Source organism: Alligator sinensis, unplaced genomic scaffold (assembly GCF_000455745.1).
Source record: "Alligator sinensis unplaced genomic scaffold, ASM45574v1 scaffold398_1, whole genome shotgun sequence".
Classification (NCBI taxonomy): Eukaryota; Metazoa; Chordata; order Crocodylia; family Alligatoridae; genus Alligator; species Alligator sinensis.
The window spans coordinates 552,895-570,375 of NW_005842708.1; the positions used below are offsets into that span (position 1 = coordinate 552,895).

Genomic DNA, 17,481 nt, shown 5'->3' on the forward strand with positions numbered 1-17,481 from the left:
CCACCATGGACTGCTGGGAGATAATGAGAAGAGCTCTGTATTCTGAAGCAGGTGAATGTTGGAGATGACCATACTCAGCAGCAGAAGAAAGAAGCAAAGCTCCACAATGGGCTGAGTGTTGAAAAAAGTTTAAGGAAGCAGCAAGAAGGTTATGAAGGGGATATAGAGAGGGGAGGTCTGCTGTCTGGTAAAAGGGTGTGATGTGTGTAGTTATGGTTGGTGTGCCCAGGTTGCAGAGCAGAATGATGGTGTTTTGTTTTTCTCATGTTTCTGGGTTTTGTTGGTTGCCAGAAAGGAATTTTTCCCCCTCCTGTTGCTACAGGTGTCAGAGTTTTATCTTTTTTTTTCTTTCATCAGAAGCACCGGGTGTTGGTTGCAGCCAAGGCTGGGGATTTTGACTGGGATGTGCCAGTGCTCCCGCTGGAACTAAAACCCAGAGATTCCTGGTTAGAGTGTTTTGCCGCTTTGCTCAGGGTTAGACTGACTGCCACATTTGGGTTCAGAAAGGAATTTTACCCCGTGGTCAGATTGCTACTGACTGGGAGCACCTACCCGTACAATTAATGTGAAGCAATAAACTCTGGAATTTATTGCTCCTGGATGTGCTGTTTGAACATAGGTCCAGGAGTAATAAACTCTGGAGTTTATTGCTATTCAAATGGTGTGCCTAGGAGTGCAGCATGTTGAGCCAGATGGGAGTAGCCCAGGGCTGCTCTCACCCAGCTCAACGTGCTGTGGAGGAGCTGACTGGGATACAAGGCAGCATCTACACTCACACTGCTACACAGTTTTTTATTCTACAGCAGGATAGCACCTGTATTTACAAGCACTATCCTGATGTGAAATAATTAATTTACTCCAGCCTAGTAGGGGCACACGTGTAGATGCTGAGATTGTTGGCTACAAATGTCCAACTCGGGATCCTTAAAATTCTGGTTTATTAGGCGGATTGAAGCACTGTAATGAAGTTAAATCATAAACCTTAGGGCTGGTCCCCACACACACATGCACATACACAGTAGCAAGCTACAAGAGTCAGGTATACCTATCCCACAGGTGCTGGAGTCTGCCGTTGAGGCTTCTTTCAGCGTGGTGTTATCCTCCAGAAGGGGGTCACTGGCTGCTCCTTCTGGCTGGACAGGTTGGGTGCTGGTCAAGTTGGAGATCAAGAGGGCACCGCCGAGGGTCACTTTTCACTGCTTTTTATCTGTCCTTGGCAGACTTCGGTGACTCCCCAGTTTTCAGGTTTGCCCAATCCAGGGGTCATTGACCTTCGTGGGACTTTCCCCCCCTTGGTGGCTACTGGATGGCATCTGTCAGCCCCAGGGGTCGTCCGCATGTACGTGCAGGTTTGGGAGTCCGCTGATGAAGTTTGAATAGGGCTCTGGGAGCGGTCGATTTGGAGATATTCAGCCCAGAAGTTGGTCCCCGGCAGTGATTAACTCAGGCCAGGGCTTCTAGCCCTTGATCAGTGACGTTTAGAGATTTCCCAGTTGTTACATTGTCTTCTATTGATTTTTTCCGTTGGTTGATCTGCAGTTTCCTTAGGTGTTAATTGCTGCCTGCTACTGTGTTACACATTCAATCACTGATTCACTTGCTCTTTCAGGGGCCAGCCTGATACAGAGAAGGGCAGTTTGATTCCTGCCCTTGTGTAACATTGTTACAGTGTATAACTTACTTATGAAACTAAACACATTTAGTTGAAAGGTGAGGAGTATAAAATATAAGCTACAAAAGTAATGCCATGGCACACAAATAGATAAAAATACCAAAATACACGGGGAGATACAAAATGCACACGTACAAATTTCAAAACACAATTCCTTATCTTAAAGTGAAAGAAAGAAGAAGGAAGAAAAGGTGGAAGAGGAAAAACATATCCAAGGAGGGGAGAGCAACTGCAGGCAAGAGGAAGAGGGGGCTTTCTGCTACAAGATGTTTACCATGCAACTAATTAGTCTGCTGCGCAGTAAAAGTCTTGTGTAGACACACCCACTGAGAGATTTTGCCTTCTTCTGTAGCAGGGGACATGGCCTTCTTTTCTGGATCTCTCCTGCATTTTAACAATCTTTACAGCAACAAGGTACTGACCACTCTTGTTCCCCTTATTTTATATATGGCGAATTAGGGTGCCATATCTTGTAGTTGTGACTGAGTTGATTTTGTAGGTTTAGTAATAAGTTAAACATAAATTTGTATTGAATGGGGATGATCCTGCCTCTTTATGGGTAGAGACTTTCATCCTGTACAACATCTGAACAATAAATTTCCAGCCTATGACTAATGCTCCTAAATGTGATGACGAGATGGTTAGATCTAGTTTTGTTGGTGGTGGTAGTGCATAATTGTATATATTAAGTAATATTGATAGATGTACTTTTTCAACTAGCAAAGGCAGAACATGACCTGGTGTTTGGAAACTAATAAATTCAGCCGAAAGATAAGATACAGCTATTTATCACTCTGGGTAATAAACTGTTGAAACAGTTTACCTAGGGATGAGTGGATTATCTATCACTTGGAGTCTGTAACTCCAGATTGGTTCCCTCCCCGTCTTCCCTCTAAATATTTTGCTTTCACTTAACCTACTTAGCTGTTGCTGCTGGAATCATGCAGTGAAATGTTTTGGTCTGTGCTCTTCAGGAGGTCGAATTAGAAATGTATTTTAGGTCCTTCAGGGATTTAAAATTCACAAAACCATCACAGTCCAGATTTATAGAACCCCCTACACACAATAAACTTACCTAGTGTCACCTCACTAGTAGCTCTGTTATGCCTGTTTTCATTGGAGGAAAAAGCAGTGCATAGTAGGGCCCGTGTGAAGCTTCTCTGGCTGTTTCATTATGATGCTGTTTCAACTTGTTTCGAGCTCGAAACAGCAAAATTGAAATGGAATGAAGGGCTTCAAGACAACCTCAAAACGAAATGAGGGCAGTCGAAATGTTTTAAACATTTTGAAACGTTTCGAGTTTTGAAGCAGCAGCCAGGTGGTGGGAGGCAGGGGAGAGACAGGACTGTGTTCCGAGTGTCTCCGCAGCCCCATGTTGCTCAGCCTGGGGGGAAGTGCAGCCCTGGCACTCCCCGCCTCCCGCCACCAGGCTGCACTCCATGGGGCTGGCGGAGCTGATGAGAGCTCAGCACCAGCTCTGCCCACCTCCTGCTGCTGGGTTGTGCTCCAGCTGGCTCCACCAGCCCCATGGAGCTCAGCCCAGTGGCAGGAGGTGGGCAGAGCTGGCACTGCACTCTGCCTCCCACCACTGGCCTGAGTTCTGTGGGGCTGTGAGCTGCTGAGCACTGAGCCTGGTGGAAGTAGCCCCACCAGGACTGTGCACCGCCTCCCCCCACTGGGCAGCAAGCCCCACCGGGCACTGGTGGAGGCGCCCAACGGCTTGCCCGGTGGGGGAAGGCAGCGTGCAGTGCTGGGGCTGCGCGCCATCTCTCTCCACCAGGCTCAGCTCCCAGTGCCGGTCCCAGGCAGCAGCGGCAGCCCTCTGCCCACACCCCTGAGAGGGCTGCAGGGCTCTGCCAGCCTCCTCCAGGGGTGTGGCTCCCATCAGCCTGCTATCACAGAAGGCTGCTCCTCCTCCAGTTTCATGTTCACCATTATAGCATTGAAATATTGAAACTGTTTTGACGAAATGGAAAAGTGCTTTCGAAATGAAGACTCGAAATGAAACTGTTTTGTCGAAACAGAAGTTCATGCGGAATGGTGCTGTTTTGCACAGCCCTAGTGTATAGTAGGAGAGAGACATCCTCTTTCCCAAGGTATCCTGTACCATAGGTGAGAATTCTGTGAGCAGACTGGATTAATCGAGTCTGCTGGAGCACAGAAATAAACGTTCTCCAGCAGACCGTGGTGTCACATGCATTAGCATCCCCGTGCTGAAAAATGGCAGTGGGGTGCTTTGAAGTGCCCCACTGCCATTTTTCAGCACAAGAGACACTGATCTATGTGACACTCAGGCGCTTTTAATTAAAAGCACTCGTTAGTTAAAGCTCTCCCCTGCACCTCCTGGAACAGGTGTAAAAATGCCCTATATTCCTAAATCTTTGGAGCTTCTGTTAATGTTTTTTTTATTTCACAATCCATAATATCAATCTCTTGTACCAATCATATCTCTGCCTTCCAGAACTAAATTATGCACTCTTTTAGGAACAGAGACCTGGAAGAACCTCCAGGATTACAAAGTCTAGTCTCCTGCTAATTCATTCACAATGTCATAAACTTTAATGTAGCCCCATCTTAAGGTCAGGGTTTTTTTTATTTCTTACATTTCCTACTCCCATTAGGAGGCAGTCCTAGGATATGACTATTCTAATAGCTAGGAACATTCCTCTGTTTTCCATCCTACATTCATTCATTGTAAATTTATCCCTATTTGTTTATTGCCAGTATTGTCTTCTAGCATAAGTATCCTTTTTCTCTCTGATGTTTATCCTTTGATCTATTTGTAGACAGCAGTTATATCTCATCACAGCTTTCATTTCGCTAAAATAAACAAGCTCACCTCTTTTAGTCCCATCTGACCAGGTTCCTTATTCCCCTCATCTTCCTGGAACCTGTTCTCTGCACATGTTCTACTTTCAAAGTATTTGCCTCGAACATGGTTAATGGGAATTTTTATGTAGTATTCCACATGAGTTCTCACCAGTGTCTCATACAATAATATTAACTCTTCCTTCATTTTTTATTGAATGCATGCTAGACTCTCAGTTGACTTTTCCTGGCTGCACCTGCCTGGTCTCATATAGGCGCTCTCTAGCGACCTTCAAGCGCACACCTGGTTCCAGCCGCAGGCTGTGTCCCCAGGCCCTGTGCGTTGGGTTGCGTTCAGCCGCGAGGGGGGCCCCGACACTCGCCTGCCATGACTTGGTCTTCTTTTTTTCAGCGGTGGGGTTCCTCCTCGTGGCTTCTCACAGACTGGGTGCTGCCATTTGGAGGTGTTCTTGGGGCTCCACCTCCCCTACACCCCAGCTATGCGCCAGCCCACAGGACCACTGGATAATGGTTTGCTGGCCTGTCCCTTTTTGATGTTCTCGTCCTCTCTCTTCTCTCCTTGCCCATCCCTCGATGACCTTTCACCCCGGATGACAACGGGGTGGGGGGCCGTCCTCATCTCTGCGCCTGTTCTCCCTTTTGAGGCTTCTGCTGTGTTGCCTCGGTCCTCTCTCTTGACTCGGGGTCACTTGTGGGTACCTCGCCCCCGGTCCGGGCTCTATGCAGCCTCCAAAATAAAGAAATTTACAAAAAAAAGAGAAGAAAAGAATAATTGGGGTCCGGGCTTCTGCCCACCCCACTCATGGGTCCGGCGTCTGTGGTCCACTAGGTCCCTCAACGCTATCCCTCCTTGGCCTGGCTGCCCTGCCAAGCCAGGTGTGTAACTCTTGTAATGTGGTCGAGACCCTTCCTGCAGGTCTCCATCCAGCCTCCTTCTGAGCTGCCAACCCTGTGGAGTTGCAGCTTGGGGAGCAGCTTCGTCCTCTGGCTTTGGTGTTGCTGCCCCCATTTCCATTTTCCCGCTGGGGGCTTTTAAATCTGCTGGGCAACAATTTTTGCTGACGTCGTCTGCCGGCGCTGTTCCCAACCAGCAATAAAAGCAGCTGATGAACTGCGCCGGTGGCACTTCTCAGCACAGCTCTGCTTCTCCTAGGGATGGTAAGTGTGCCCGCTTTTCAGGGCTTTCTATTTCTTTCTTTGGGCAGGTCATCGATGCCTTGGTTGTGCTGCAGGAGGTTGCTCCGGTGCCTCCATTTTTGTCCATTTTTGTCCCCCTGAGACACTGGCTCATAGTATAACCAGATTCTTCTCCTCAGTTGCTTATTCATTATGAGCTCATTACAGTAAACGTTTTTGTTCTCAACTCATTGCTTAACTATAGATCAACTGTGGAGAATATTTACTGTAACAGCAACTTTATGTAAGAAGGAACTTGGGTCTGATTAATACAGTACTTCTGGTCTACAGTTGCTTTTCAGGGCCTTTTCTTTTTTACTTTTACTTTCATTTTTCTTTATTTTAGCTTTCACTTGGTGTACTATCCTTTTCTTCTATCCCCTCAATGGGGGATAGAAGGTTTCTTGGTCTGCCTTAGGCAACTCTGTCAAGCAAAGTGAGGTCTCTGCTTCATCCACCAGCATGCTTTCCCTCAAGTTATCTAGTTTCATACCCCTCTGTGGATGCATCTATATGAGATGCTTTACTGCACAGTAGACTAATTTAGTCTACTGTGTGGTTGATTTGCTACCTGCAAATGCAGGTAGGAAATTAACTGCACCATAATAACTGCACAGTAGAGCATGTATAGATGACAACCAGCCCCATCACCAGGGGGCCACACTCAGACTAGCCTCGAGGCAATAGGGCTTGGACCTTCTCTGGCAACAAAGCTTGGGGTGGCTTTTTGTATGGCCTTTAAAACTCTGCAGTGATCCCAGAGGCCTGTGCCACCTGTTGCCTGCCTCTGGCCATCGGGTCCAACAGCAGTGGCCTTGGGCCAACTGCAGCAGCTTATCCAGACCCTGGTGCTGTCCTCTGGCCCAACCCCACCACCTGGTTGCCTGTCCTGCACTGGGCCCCTACACTGTGTGCTGCAGGCACCTGCCCAGGCCTGGCAAACCTGGACTCCCACCCACAGCCCCTGAGGGGCATAACTGGTCCCAGGATGAGACTACGGAACTTGTTGCACTGTGAGGCCAGGCTGGGTTTCAGAGCCAGTTCACTCAGGGCAGGCACTCCAACACCCACATCTATGAGGGCCCGGTGGGCCACATATGAGCACAAGCACGACTGGTCAGTGCACCATAAAGGTCTGGGCCCTGCAGGCACAGCATCACCGACTAGAACCGCTGGTTGAGGGCAGCCCACAGGACCATGCCATTTATGTAGCAGCTGGACCACATCCTTGTGCCCTGGGACCCTGGCCAGAGGTGCACTATGTTGTCCAGCATGGGCAGCCTACTAGAGCCTCTGCCAAAGCCTGGCAGTGGCAACAAGTCATCAGTAGGGTAGTGCCCCTCAGGGCACCAGGAGCCTGTCCTACTGTGGTCCCTGCCCCTGGCATCATCTGGCAGCCTGGGACAGTCTGGGCCATCACCTGCCCTGTCAGCTCTTGATGCGCAGGTAGCCCAGAGATGGCACCGACTGCCGTCATGAGGTCCAGCTCCTCCCCTGGGGGGGCGCGGCCTACCCGACCAGCCAGGCACCACACCCCTGCATCCCAGGATGTCACCAGGAGCTGCATATTGCTGCCAGCAGGGGCAGACTTGGGCCAATGGGAATTCCTGATACACGTACCCAGTAAGCCCCACACTGGGGAAAGGGGCCTCACTGCCCCTGCTCCTGCCCTCCCTCCATGTCTGTCCTGGCCGAGCTCCTCCTGACCTTTGGAGTTCCTCTCCACAGTATGCAGGGAGGTGGGGGGAAATGAAGAACTTTGAGCAGCTAATGCCCCCTCAGCTAGGCAGTCACGGGCCTCACGCAGATGAACTTATGGATGCTGGTGGTGATGTCCTCACCTGTGGGGGCAGGGACACGTAGCATAGGCACAGGTACCCCTCCAGGTGGTGGTGAATGATGTGGGGAAGCGTGGGCTTGCCCACCACACAGTTGAAGTTCAGGATCCCATGCCAGATTCTCAGATGCACCTGTGGCACTGTGGTGATCGTCATCAGCAGGGCATAGTAGGTCAGGCACCCTTCAGCCACTGGGGACCTCAACTGGCAGCTTCTCCATGGAGCTGTTGCCATGGGCGTTTATGTGACAAGCTTCACAGACACCCCAGTCTCCTGCCCTTTTGCAGGCAGAGGGAGACCCTGGCACACATGACCCGAGTGCACCAGGCTGCAGCCTCTCCATCTCCACCCCCAGAACCTCCTCCTGAGGTTCTGGTTGAATTTCACCCCCCCCTCCCCCTTTTTGTTTTTGGTCACCCCATCCTCAGCCCCACCTGGGACCTCCTGGTCAACCTCCTTCTGGCCCTGGCCAGGTGAGCCCTGTACTTGACCAGGAAGGAGGCTCTGGCCGGGAAGGTCCCCGGAGACTGCAGGGCTGCTTTCCTCTCACTTGTCTGTGCATGTTGTTGAGCAGAGCACCAGTGGGTGGTGTCTACCAGCTCCTTGGATGCCTTTGAGGACCGGTGGGTGCGGCCCACGGGGCTCAGCTCAGTGTCCCCCTCAGGCACACTTATTTTCACGTTTTGACCCACATGACACTCCTACCCTGTTTTTTCATTAGTTGCCGCAAAAATTTAGTTGTACCACTCGCTCATTAGCCCCACACGGGATTCCTAGTTAGCCAGGTGGGCCTTAGGGCCCACAGAATGAGTGTTACAAATAGACAGTCACCCTTCAGTCTGCGCAAATAGCTCTTGTGGGATGATCGCTCACCAGGAGCATGCTAGGGGCACAGGCCATGCGCAGGAGCGCCACCAGCTCCACATCCCAGTCTGATGGGAGCCCCAAGACTGAGCACCACTGGCCTGGCACCAACAGCAGAGACACCCACAGCAGGTGTTGCCAGGAGCCAGACCTGTGCCAGCCTGGGTAGAGGGCAGGGAAGGTAGGCTGCCTGTAACAAGCACAACAGAGGCTCACCTGTCCCTGCAGAGTGAGCGGAGACAGGGTGCTTGACTGGCAGCTGCCTATGTCAGGGCCTGTCCGGCTGACTTACCATGGTCCCTGAGTACCTGTGTGTGCAAAACCCCTGATCTGAGGCTGGGTAGTGCACAGCCACTTGGTATAGTGCATGATATTTCAGAAATGTTGCAAACTTACAAAGTCTTTCTTCTGGCTCTGCAGGTCCAGCAGTTGCATGTGGGGGAGTGGCACCAGCTGAATGCAGGGATATGCCATCAGGGTCACAGCCAGTCTTGGGCAGGACCTCCGTTTGCACTGGTTCCAGCAGCGGTGGACCCAGGACCAGACCCAGTTATTGGATTGGCTGGTCACCGTAGCGGAGGAGAGGCTGGCATGTGGAGGATGTTGTGCACGAGTGGGAGAGGGACCAAGTGGATCTGGCGTTCCAGGACAGGCTCATTGCCCCTCTTGAGTAAATGGTGGAGGCCCAGGAGTGGCAGGCTGCTATGGTGGCCAGGGCAGTGGAGGCCACAGAGGATGACCGCTGAGTGCTGGACACCATCCTGGCCCTGGCAGTCACCTTTTGTGCTGCCTGCTGCCCAGGTTTTAGTCCTTCCTGCCCCGTGTCAGCCACCCAGCGCTCAGACACAAATGCAGCAGTGCCTCCAGTGGCCAGGTCCCCCTGCCCCAGCACATGCCCCGGGTCCCCCACCCCCTGGGCCCACCTCTGTCACTCACCCCAGCTCCATGCGGCCCCAGAGCAGGACCTGCCTGCAGTGGGACCAGCACTGTGCATGGGGCCTACTGGCCCTGGTTGCAGAAAGGGGAGCCAGCTGCACAGCAAGAGCAGCAGCTGCTCTCACCCCCAGGCAAGCGCCTGCTGGACTCTCCACAGCATGCGCACCTATGGTGGTATGGGCAGAGGTTGGGGTGCTGGGCACCTGTCCCTGGCCTCCACCCCCTAGGTACCACACCCCACTGCCCCCCACCCTGGGAAGACACCCAGAGCACACTGTACATAGTATGCATGGGGAAGAGGGTGCTTTATTGGTGGTGGGTGGGGTGATTGGTGGTGGGGCTCTGTGGGTCAGGAGGGAGGGGGGGACAGGGTCTATGTTTGTGGAGGGGAATAAAGTGCTTTCCAGAAAATTGTCCACAGTGAGCATGGTGTTGGGGGTGCATGGTGGGGCTGGAGCCTGTGGCCAGTCTCCCAGGTGACCTACAGTGGGGAACACAGGAGGAAGTGGTCCACCAACATCTCTTGCACCTGGTGCCCTAGCCTCTGCTGCCGGGTGTGCAGCTCACCCGGGGCCTCAGGTGTGGGGACCTATTGCTGTTGCTGCTCCCACAGGTGGTGCTTCTGGTCCCAGATGTCCTCCTCCCATTGCGCCTTCTCCACCCATGCCTTGTGGAAGAGCTCCCATGCCTTGCAGATGTTATGCCATACACAGGCTGCGATAACCCAGGGGATGTTGGCCTCTGCGACCTCAAGGTGGGCGATGAGGGTGTGCCAGTGTCTCTTCAGGCAGCTGAAAGTGCAGTCCACCAGTGCGCGGGTCCAGTCCAGTTGAAATGTGCCTGGCGGGGGTCCAGCTGGCTGGTGTAGGGCATAAGCCAGGGGAGGAGTTGGGTAGGCGTGGTCCCCGATGAGGATGGGTGGGACCATCATGGCCCCCGTTTGGAGATCAAGCACCCCTGATGCAAAGTGCCAGCTCTCAACCAGGTCTGGCACACCAACCCAGCTGGTGCTCATGGTGAAGGTGCTGTGATGGTTGATGATGGAGTGAAAGCCCTGTTGGCTGTAGTAGGGTTGGTCACGGCGGGGCGGTGATGGGGATGCAGGTCCCTTCCATGGCCCTGATGCATTGGGGGAAGTCCAGGCTGCAGGAGGGTAGCATAGGGCTGAAGGAAGCCAGGAACAGGCTAGTGCCGTGAGGAGCAAATCTCTCCCAAATGACTGCACATGTAGACACTTGCCCAGGGTGGGTTTACTTCACAGTAAATTACTGCCCAGTAAACCCATATAGCACTAATTGCACGTGTAGACATGCCCACTGACTGCATCTACATGTGTGGTGAACTGTGCAGTTGTTACCATGCAGTACCATTGCTGCACTTTTTTTTCCTAATGATAGTATGTAGTAGCTCATCACTACTGCGCAGTAGCATTGCATTATGGTTAGTGCCCAGCAACACTACTACGCGGTAGCAACAACCTACGGCGTAGTGCCTCATTGCTACTGTGCTGTAGCATCTTGTGTAGATGCACCCACTGTTAACTTTAAAGGTGCACCGATACTTTAGTCCCATATCAGATCACCACCAACATAAGGAAAATTGACTGTATCGGCAATTGGCTTTTTTTGGCTGAAGTGGCCGATAATGCTACCGATAAATGCCCCGTGAATGCGCAAGAAGTCCTCTTTCAGTGAAACCGGACCAAGTGTACAAAGAGAAGATGATTGTCCCAAGGTTTGTGGCCCCAACAGATCTTGACTAGACTTAGCTAATGCTAGCACTGAGGTTCTGACATTGCTGACAAAGTCAAAGAGCCCACCTCTTTGCTGTAGAGCCACAAGTACAAATATCCAGGGATCTCCTTGATTTCTCTTCCAGTACTCAGCCACAATCCTGTTGTTTTGGTACTGATTTCCACCCTGGCACCTCTGCCAACCATGGTGTACCTCAGCAGACTCCTACTATCCCATCCTGTCCACTGTTGGGTATATCTCCAACAGTGCTACTTTGCTCCCCATTTTGGTCTTTCTGACTATGAACTTCCCCCCATAGGAGGAGTTTTCAGGGGTAGATTCTTCTGCCTGGAATTTACCTTAGCCTTGCAGGTCTCCAGAAAATGACTGACCCAGCTGCCAGGAAAGAAGAACTTGCTAATCCCAACCTACTGTGTTCTTTTTCCAGTAAAATTTTCCTTCCTTCTGTCCTTACTTCTTGCCTCCCTTCAGCATTGCAGATGGATGGTTTCACTGGCTTCCAAAAATTTCTGTGTGGTTTAAGTACTATAAACTCCAGTTTAGGAAACTGAAGAAACTACAAACAAGATCATGGACATTTTACAGCAGTCTATACTGAGTGAGTGGCCCTCCCCATTAATGAAACCATTATGGACCCTGCAGAGATAATAAGACAGATATCAGCCACTTCCACTCTAACTGTATAGAACATAGACAACTGGTATGACACTCCTTCCAGGGATGCAGAGTTTTTCTGTGTGCCCCCTAGACTTTTGCATCTAGTAGTTGTTAGCCTTCTTGCAATGGCTACCTGGTTGAAGTACCCTAAAGCAAAAATGTCTAAAAGACTAGAATTCTGCTAGTTTATGGCATACAAGCTGCTATTGGCCCAGTATGACTTTCAGTATCAGCAACTGGCATCTTTTATAGACAAGTTACTTTGGGGTGTTAGACCAAGTGATATAAGACAGACCCTAACATCACTACTGACAATAGGAGGCAAGAGATGATGAAAACCTTCTGCTCCGTCAGCTGTTAACTAATAGGGCTGTGCGAGGCTTTGGACCATGCTTTGGATCTGGAGAAGCTTCGGATGCTTCGGTGTCCGAAGCAGCATGTGTCAAAGGCTGGCTAGGCACTGTGAGTGTATCAGCCGTTAGGCTGCTGTGTTCGGGCTCGAGGAGGCGAGTCGGGAGTGAAGTAAAGGCAAATTTACTTATAGCTTAGCATACAACAGTTAACAGAAAGGTTAACACGACAAACAGATAGTACAGTAATAAAGAGCCAATAGTGAATGATAACAACAGATAGACAGAATGACAAAGAGTTCCCACATGGGGTTGGCAGCTTAAATCGGCAGTCCCTCTATGCCAGGTGCGCGCCAAGTTGTTCCAGCGAAGTCAGGTGTCCCCAATCTACGCTGTCCGAGGAGTCACTGGGAAAGTCCCTTGGTCAGGATCCGGTCCTCACTCACACTGGGAGGCCGGGGTCCAGGCTTGGTACAGCGATGGTCCTTCTGTCCCATCCTTCTAACTGGTCACTTGACATGCATGTTCCTTTATGCCTTATCTTATGCTAGTCTGTTGGCTTTAGAGCCACTCACAATCTTGCCCTATAGCCGTTACCCTATGCGATCAAAAGGTGTTAGAAATTATCATGAAAGGTTACCGCCCGAACTCAGGTTCACCCAATAAGCAAATTACACCACATTACTTTGAGGTTTGAAATTAGCATTACCTGCCTAAGCTCAACTCCTTAGTTTTTTATTCCTGGATTCCTTTGAATGTGCTGATTATATTAGGTGGTCAGATCTTGTTATAGCTTGACCTTTAAAAAACCTGTTAGATCAGCTAATCTTGTAGCTATGCTTATTTTGGGGCTTAGTGGTCCCATGATCACTGCAAACAGTTAGATTCAACTTTTTGGTTAAATTGTGACAGACAAATTCCACTTGCAGGTTGCAAACTTGCAAGCCTTGCATTAGTTAATCTTAACTGCTTAGACAATTGCCTAATGCCTCCAAGAGCATATATTTATTGCTCATGATAGTAACCCCTGTGGTTCTGGATACCACAAGCATGTCCAGATTGAAGCGCTGCCTTCTTTAGGTTTTCCAAAGCAGTTCGGAGCTTCTGAACCACTTCGGAAAAGCTTTGGAGCTGCCTCGGAGATCCGGCCATAGGGTACAATGGGGAATCAATGAAATATCTATAACTTTGTTGTTTTTTGTCTGATTTGGATGAAGCATGCAGGGATGACAGCCTCTGTTGACAGCATGAAGTTTGCCAAGATCGGTGCAGGGGTTTGGGGGGAACTGCACCCCAAATTCCTGAAAGCATAACTCATGTCATATGCATGTATTAAGCCACAGTGGGGTGAAAAATACAGGAGTGGATTAAAAAAAACTCATTAACACCTACAAAGCCACAGACTAAGGAAAGGAAATAGTCAATAGAGACAATCAACTGCCCCAAGACAGAGACAGTCAGTTGCGCAAGCACCCGTGTCACAAGTTTTGCCTGTCAGCAGCTAGAGGTGCAGGGCCCCAGAAGCCAGACTCCCCCTGTACCCATCTCCTTGACAGCTGGCAGGCGTTGTGGCTACAGCAGGGGCTACCATCCTGGAGCTGGTAAGTAGGGGGTCGGGGAGAGGGGGCTGGGGGGTCGGGGACCATGGAGGGACCCTTGCCAGGCCGCATTCCTTGCCTGCTCCCCCAACCCCCACCCATTCCCCCAGCCCCGCCATGCCTGCCCTGCCCACCCAGCTCCCAGTGTTTTAAAAAAAGAGCCCCTACTCATCAAGTGCTGCCAGGCGGGGGGCAATCCCTGCTGCCCCCCACTGCCCCACACCATGTGGGGGGCTTTGCCATGAGCCCCATGACCTCCCCAGTTTCCCCACGCCTGCCCCGCCCAGCCCACCTCCAGCCCTTTAAGATAGAATAAAAAACACCCTGGGACTCACTGCTGCTGCAGCAGCTTTGGGGGGCTCATGCAGAGCCCCCCCACATGGCATGGGGCAGTGTGGGACAGTGGGGATCACCCCCCCCACCCATTAGGAACTGTAAGTCTGGAGGGTTGGGGGGGTTCTTAAAGGGCTGGAGCCGCAGCAGGCAGGATAGCCATGGGGGGGACTGGGGGAGCAGGTGGGGATTGGGGGGCTTGTGCAGAGTCCCCCGTGCAATGTGGGGCAGTGGGGGGCACCCCTGCCCAGCAGCACCCGCTGACTCAGGGCTTTTTTTTTTTTTTTCCAAGTGCCAGGAGCTGAGGCAGGCAGGGCAGCCATTGCCAAGCTGGGAGAGCGGGCGGGGGATGGGCCTGGGTGATTTGGCCAAATTGATTCAGGACAGCGATTCAAATCCCTGAATCAAATCGCTGTCCCCCAAATTGGCTGAATCCGAAGCAAATATTAGCCGCTTCACACAGGCCTAATGACCAAGTGGTGCATTGCGTGGACAAGGGAGACCAGGTTGATGTCATATAGCTGGATTTCAAGAAAGCCTTTGACTTGATCTCCCATGATATCCTCATGGTTAAGCTGGAGAACTCTGGCCTCAACCATCCCATGAACTGTGGGTTGGGGAACTGGCTTCAGGGTTGGACCAAAAGAGTGTTAGTTGATGGGAGCAAATCAACATGGCACAAGGCAACCAGTGGTGTCCCTCAGTGTAGTACTCTTCAACAGTTTAATTAATGATCTGGATTTGGGAATTCGATGTGGACTGGCAAAGGTTGCGGACAGCACTAAATTATGAGGGAAGGCAGTCACACTGGAGGATAGGGTGGAGGTACAGACCAATCTGGACAGGCTCGCAAGGTGGGCAGATCAAAACCTGATGGTATTCAACGTAGAGAAGTCCAGGGTGCTCCACCTTGGGAAGAAAAATCAGCATCATACTTACAGGCACAGCAGTGCTCTGCTCGCTAGCACCATGAACGAAAGAGACTTGGGAGTCTTGATTGACCACAAGATGAACCTGGGCCACCAGTGCAATGCTGTAGCCAGCAAAGCAAACCAAACTCTGGCATGCATCCACTGCTGCATCTCAAGCAAAACCAGGGACGTCATCCTCCCACTTTACTTGGCCTTGGTGAGGCCTGTTACCAAATTTGCCCATTACTTTGGGGTGTGCTCATTTATTAGGGATAGTTTCTAGGGTCTTGGTGATTCTGTCAATGTGCTGCTTGTGTTACTATACGGAGCTGTATTTCTCCCTTCTGCAAGCCCTCACCCCCAGTGGAGCTATCTTGCAGGACTCAATCTCAATGGGGCTGGGTTCCTCCAGTCACCAAATCAGTCATACACACAAACACACACAAATTAACGTGACACGCCTGACCTGGCCGGGCTGATCAGCATGGACAAGCTGACACCCTCATATGCCAAGAATCAGTTCATAAGAGCAACAATAAAATGCAGTCAAACACAAGCACACAGGTAAACAGAATCCCTCTGAATCCGGCTGGGTGTCCAGCTGACACCCTCATGGGCCAGCATTCAGTTCATAAGGGCACGTCTGAGTCAAACTGGGTCAATCAGCCTATACAAGCTGATCCCCTTATGTGTTTCAAACTCAGCACGTCCCAATCTTTGGCCTCTTGATGAGCAGACCCCACAATAATTTGGGCTTCACAGGGATCTTTAGCATAGGTAAAAGAAGCGTTGCTGCAGAGCACGGGAGGAAAGAGAAGCAGAGAAGGAAAAATATACCCAATTACTACCAGTTTGACTATAAAAGTTATTTATTGCTAAGCATATGAAATATATAATAGTACTAGTAGTAATAGACATGCAAAAGAAAAACAAACACCAACAATGACAATACTACCCTGGTTTCACTAAGTATTTGGGGAAACTTAGCTCAAGCTTAACTGATACAGTTCAGGTTCAGAAGTTTATGCCTAGAAAGAAGACAGAGAACGCTGGGATCTCACCTAGTCCACGGTACTCAGGCTGCAAAGCTGACAGGCACAGTCCGTAGCACAATCCTTGAAGAGAGAGATGATCTGTTCTTCCAGCGTCCCAAGAACGACAGGGGATGGTGTCAGCACAGGGGTTTTCTTCTTCTCCTTCTTTCCTCCTGCTTCTACTTCTTTTCCTTCCTTTTCCTCTTCTAGCAGCACACACACTTACAGATTTTTATACCCTCAGTTCAGCTGCTTTGAAGCACCCTCAGTAGTGTAAATCATTGTCTTTTCTATTGACAAGGGGTTATCTGGTTTGGACCATCTCAGGAAACTGATTGATAATCAGGAAACACTTAAGATTAGGGAGTAACCCAAATACTTGGGAGCCAGCTTGAAATTCCTATGGGTGGCAGATATACTGATGGGATATCTCATGGTTTCTTCAGGAACAATAGATAGCTTGCAGCATCAGGATTTTGGATTTTTACTTGTTGTGCACAAGCCTCAGCTTAGCATGACTTTTCCAGATCTTACTATAGTCTTTTAACAGACTTAAAACAATTATTGGGGTGCTCATAACCTTTTGTGGAGAGGACTCCCACCAGTCGTCTCGGGAAAGATATGACAACACCTGGGATTAGGGCTCCAGCAGGCTGGATGCTGTGATGAACCCTTAACCATTGTTCAAATGTTGCCCATACCCCCTCTGACTCGGTCTCTTGCCTCAGCATTCCCTAACCCGGCAACCGAGTTTTAGTCAATCAAGTTTAAATAGGCCTCCCATAGTGGGACCGGGGAATGTACGGCCCGAGATGCCTATTAAACTTAGAGCTGTGTGTGTGTGTCTGGGGGGGAAAAGTCCTTAGTAAATCCAGATTAGAACTGGTCTGATAAATGCTGAGCTGGGTGTGTGTGAACATGGGTTGATTAACATTGGAAGCACAGATTCCCCATCATGCAGCGCTCTCCTGCTTCTCTGGTCCCAGAATTCACTGCAGCCTCTGCTTCAGGCTTTCTGTTTTCCATCTCTCATGTAAATGAGACCTAGGGCAGTTGATTCACTCGTCACCCTTATCTGGTGAGGGTCTTAGGTGCGTCTCTCACTGCATCTTAATCAGTTTCGTTTAGGTAGAGGAGGGGAGGGGGGTGAGTCCTTTGTGAGTCAGACAGACTGCATCCTGTACCAGGGTTCCCCAAGAATACAGAGCTGAGACGTAACAATTCCCCCCGTTGATGGGGTGCTTGCGTTGAGCTAGTATCCCCATCACATTCTTGCTCCATGGTACTGGTTCTGGCCTTCTATCCATTGCAATCGTCGCATCAGTCTCTGGATCCAGCAAACTAGTAAAGGCCAAGAGAGCAAGCCTTACAAGGAGAGGCTGAGGGACACGGGACTCTTCAGCCTGGAGGAGAGAAGGCTCAGGGGTGACTTGGTGGCAGCCTATAAGTATATCGGCCACAAACTTCTGGAAGGCTGATTTAGACTGGACATAAGGAAAAACTTTTTTACTCTCTGAGTGTCCAGGGGC

At 50.5% G+C, this 17,481-nt stretch overlaps 1 protein-coding gene across 3 annotated transcripts in view; it reads left to right on the forward strand.

Moving 5' to 3' along the window:
* Positions 1-17,481, forward strand: part of LOC102381092 (matrix metalloproteinase-24) — a 253,273-nt gene that overhangs the window by 60,295 nt on the left and 175,497 nt on the right. Inside the window, exon 3 of one of the 3 annotated variants that reach the window (XM_025216073.1) lies at positions 8,800-9,954. The exons of the other annotated variants lie outside the window; for them this stretch is intronic. Coding sequence (XP_025071858.1) covers positions 8,800-9,795 — 996 coding nt within the window. The 3' untranslated portion in view covers positions 9,796-9,954. Of the gene's footprint in view, positions 1-8,799; positions 9,955-17,481 lie in introns of those variants that run through there. 3 annotated transcript variants of the gene reach the window in all.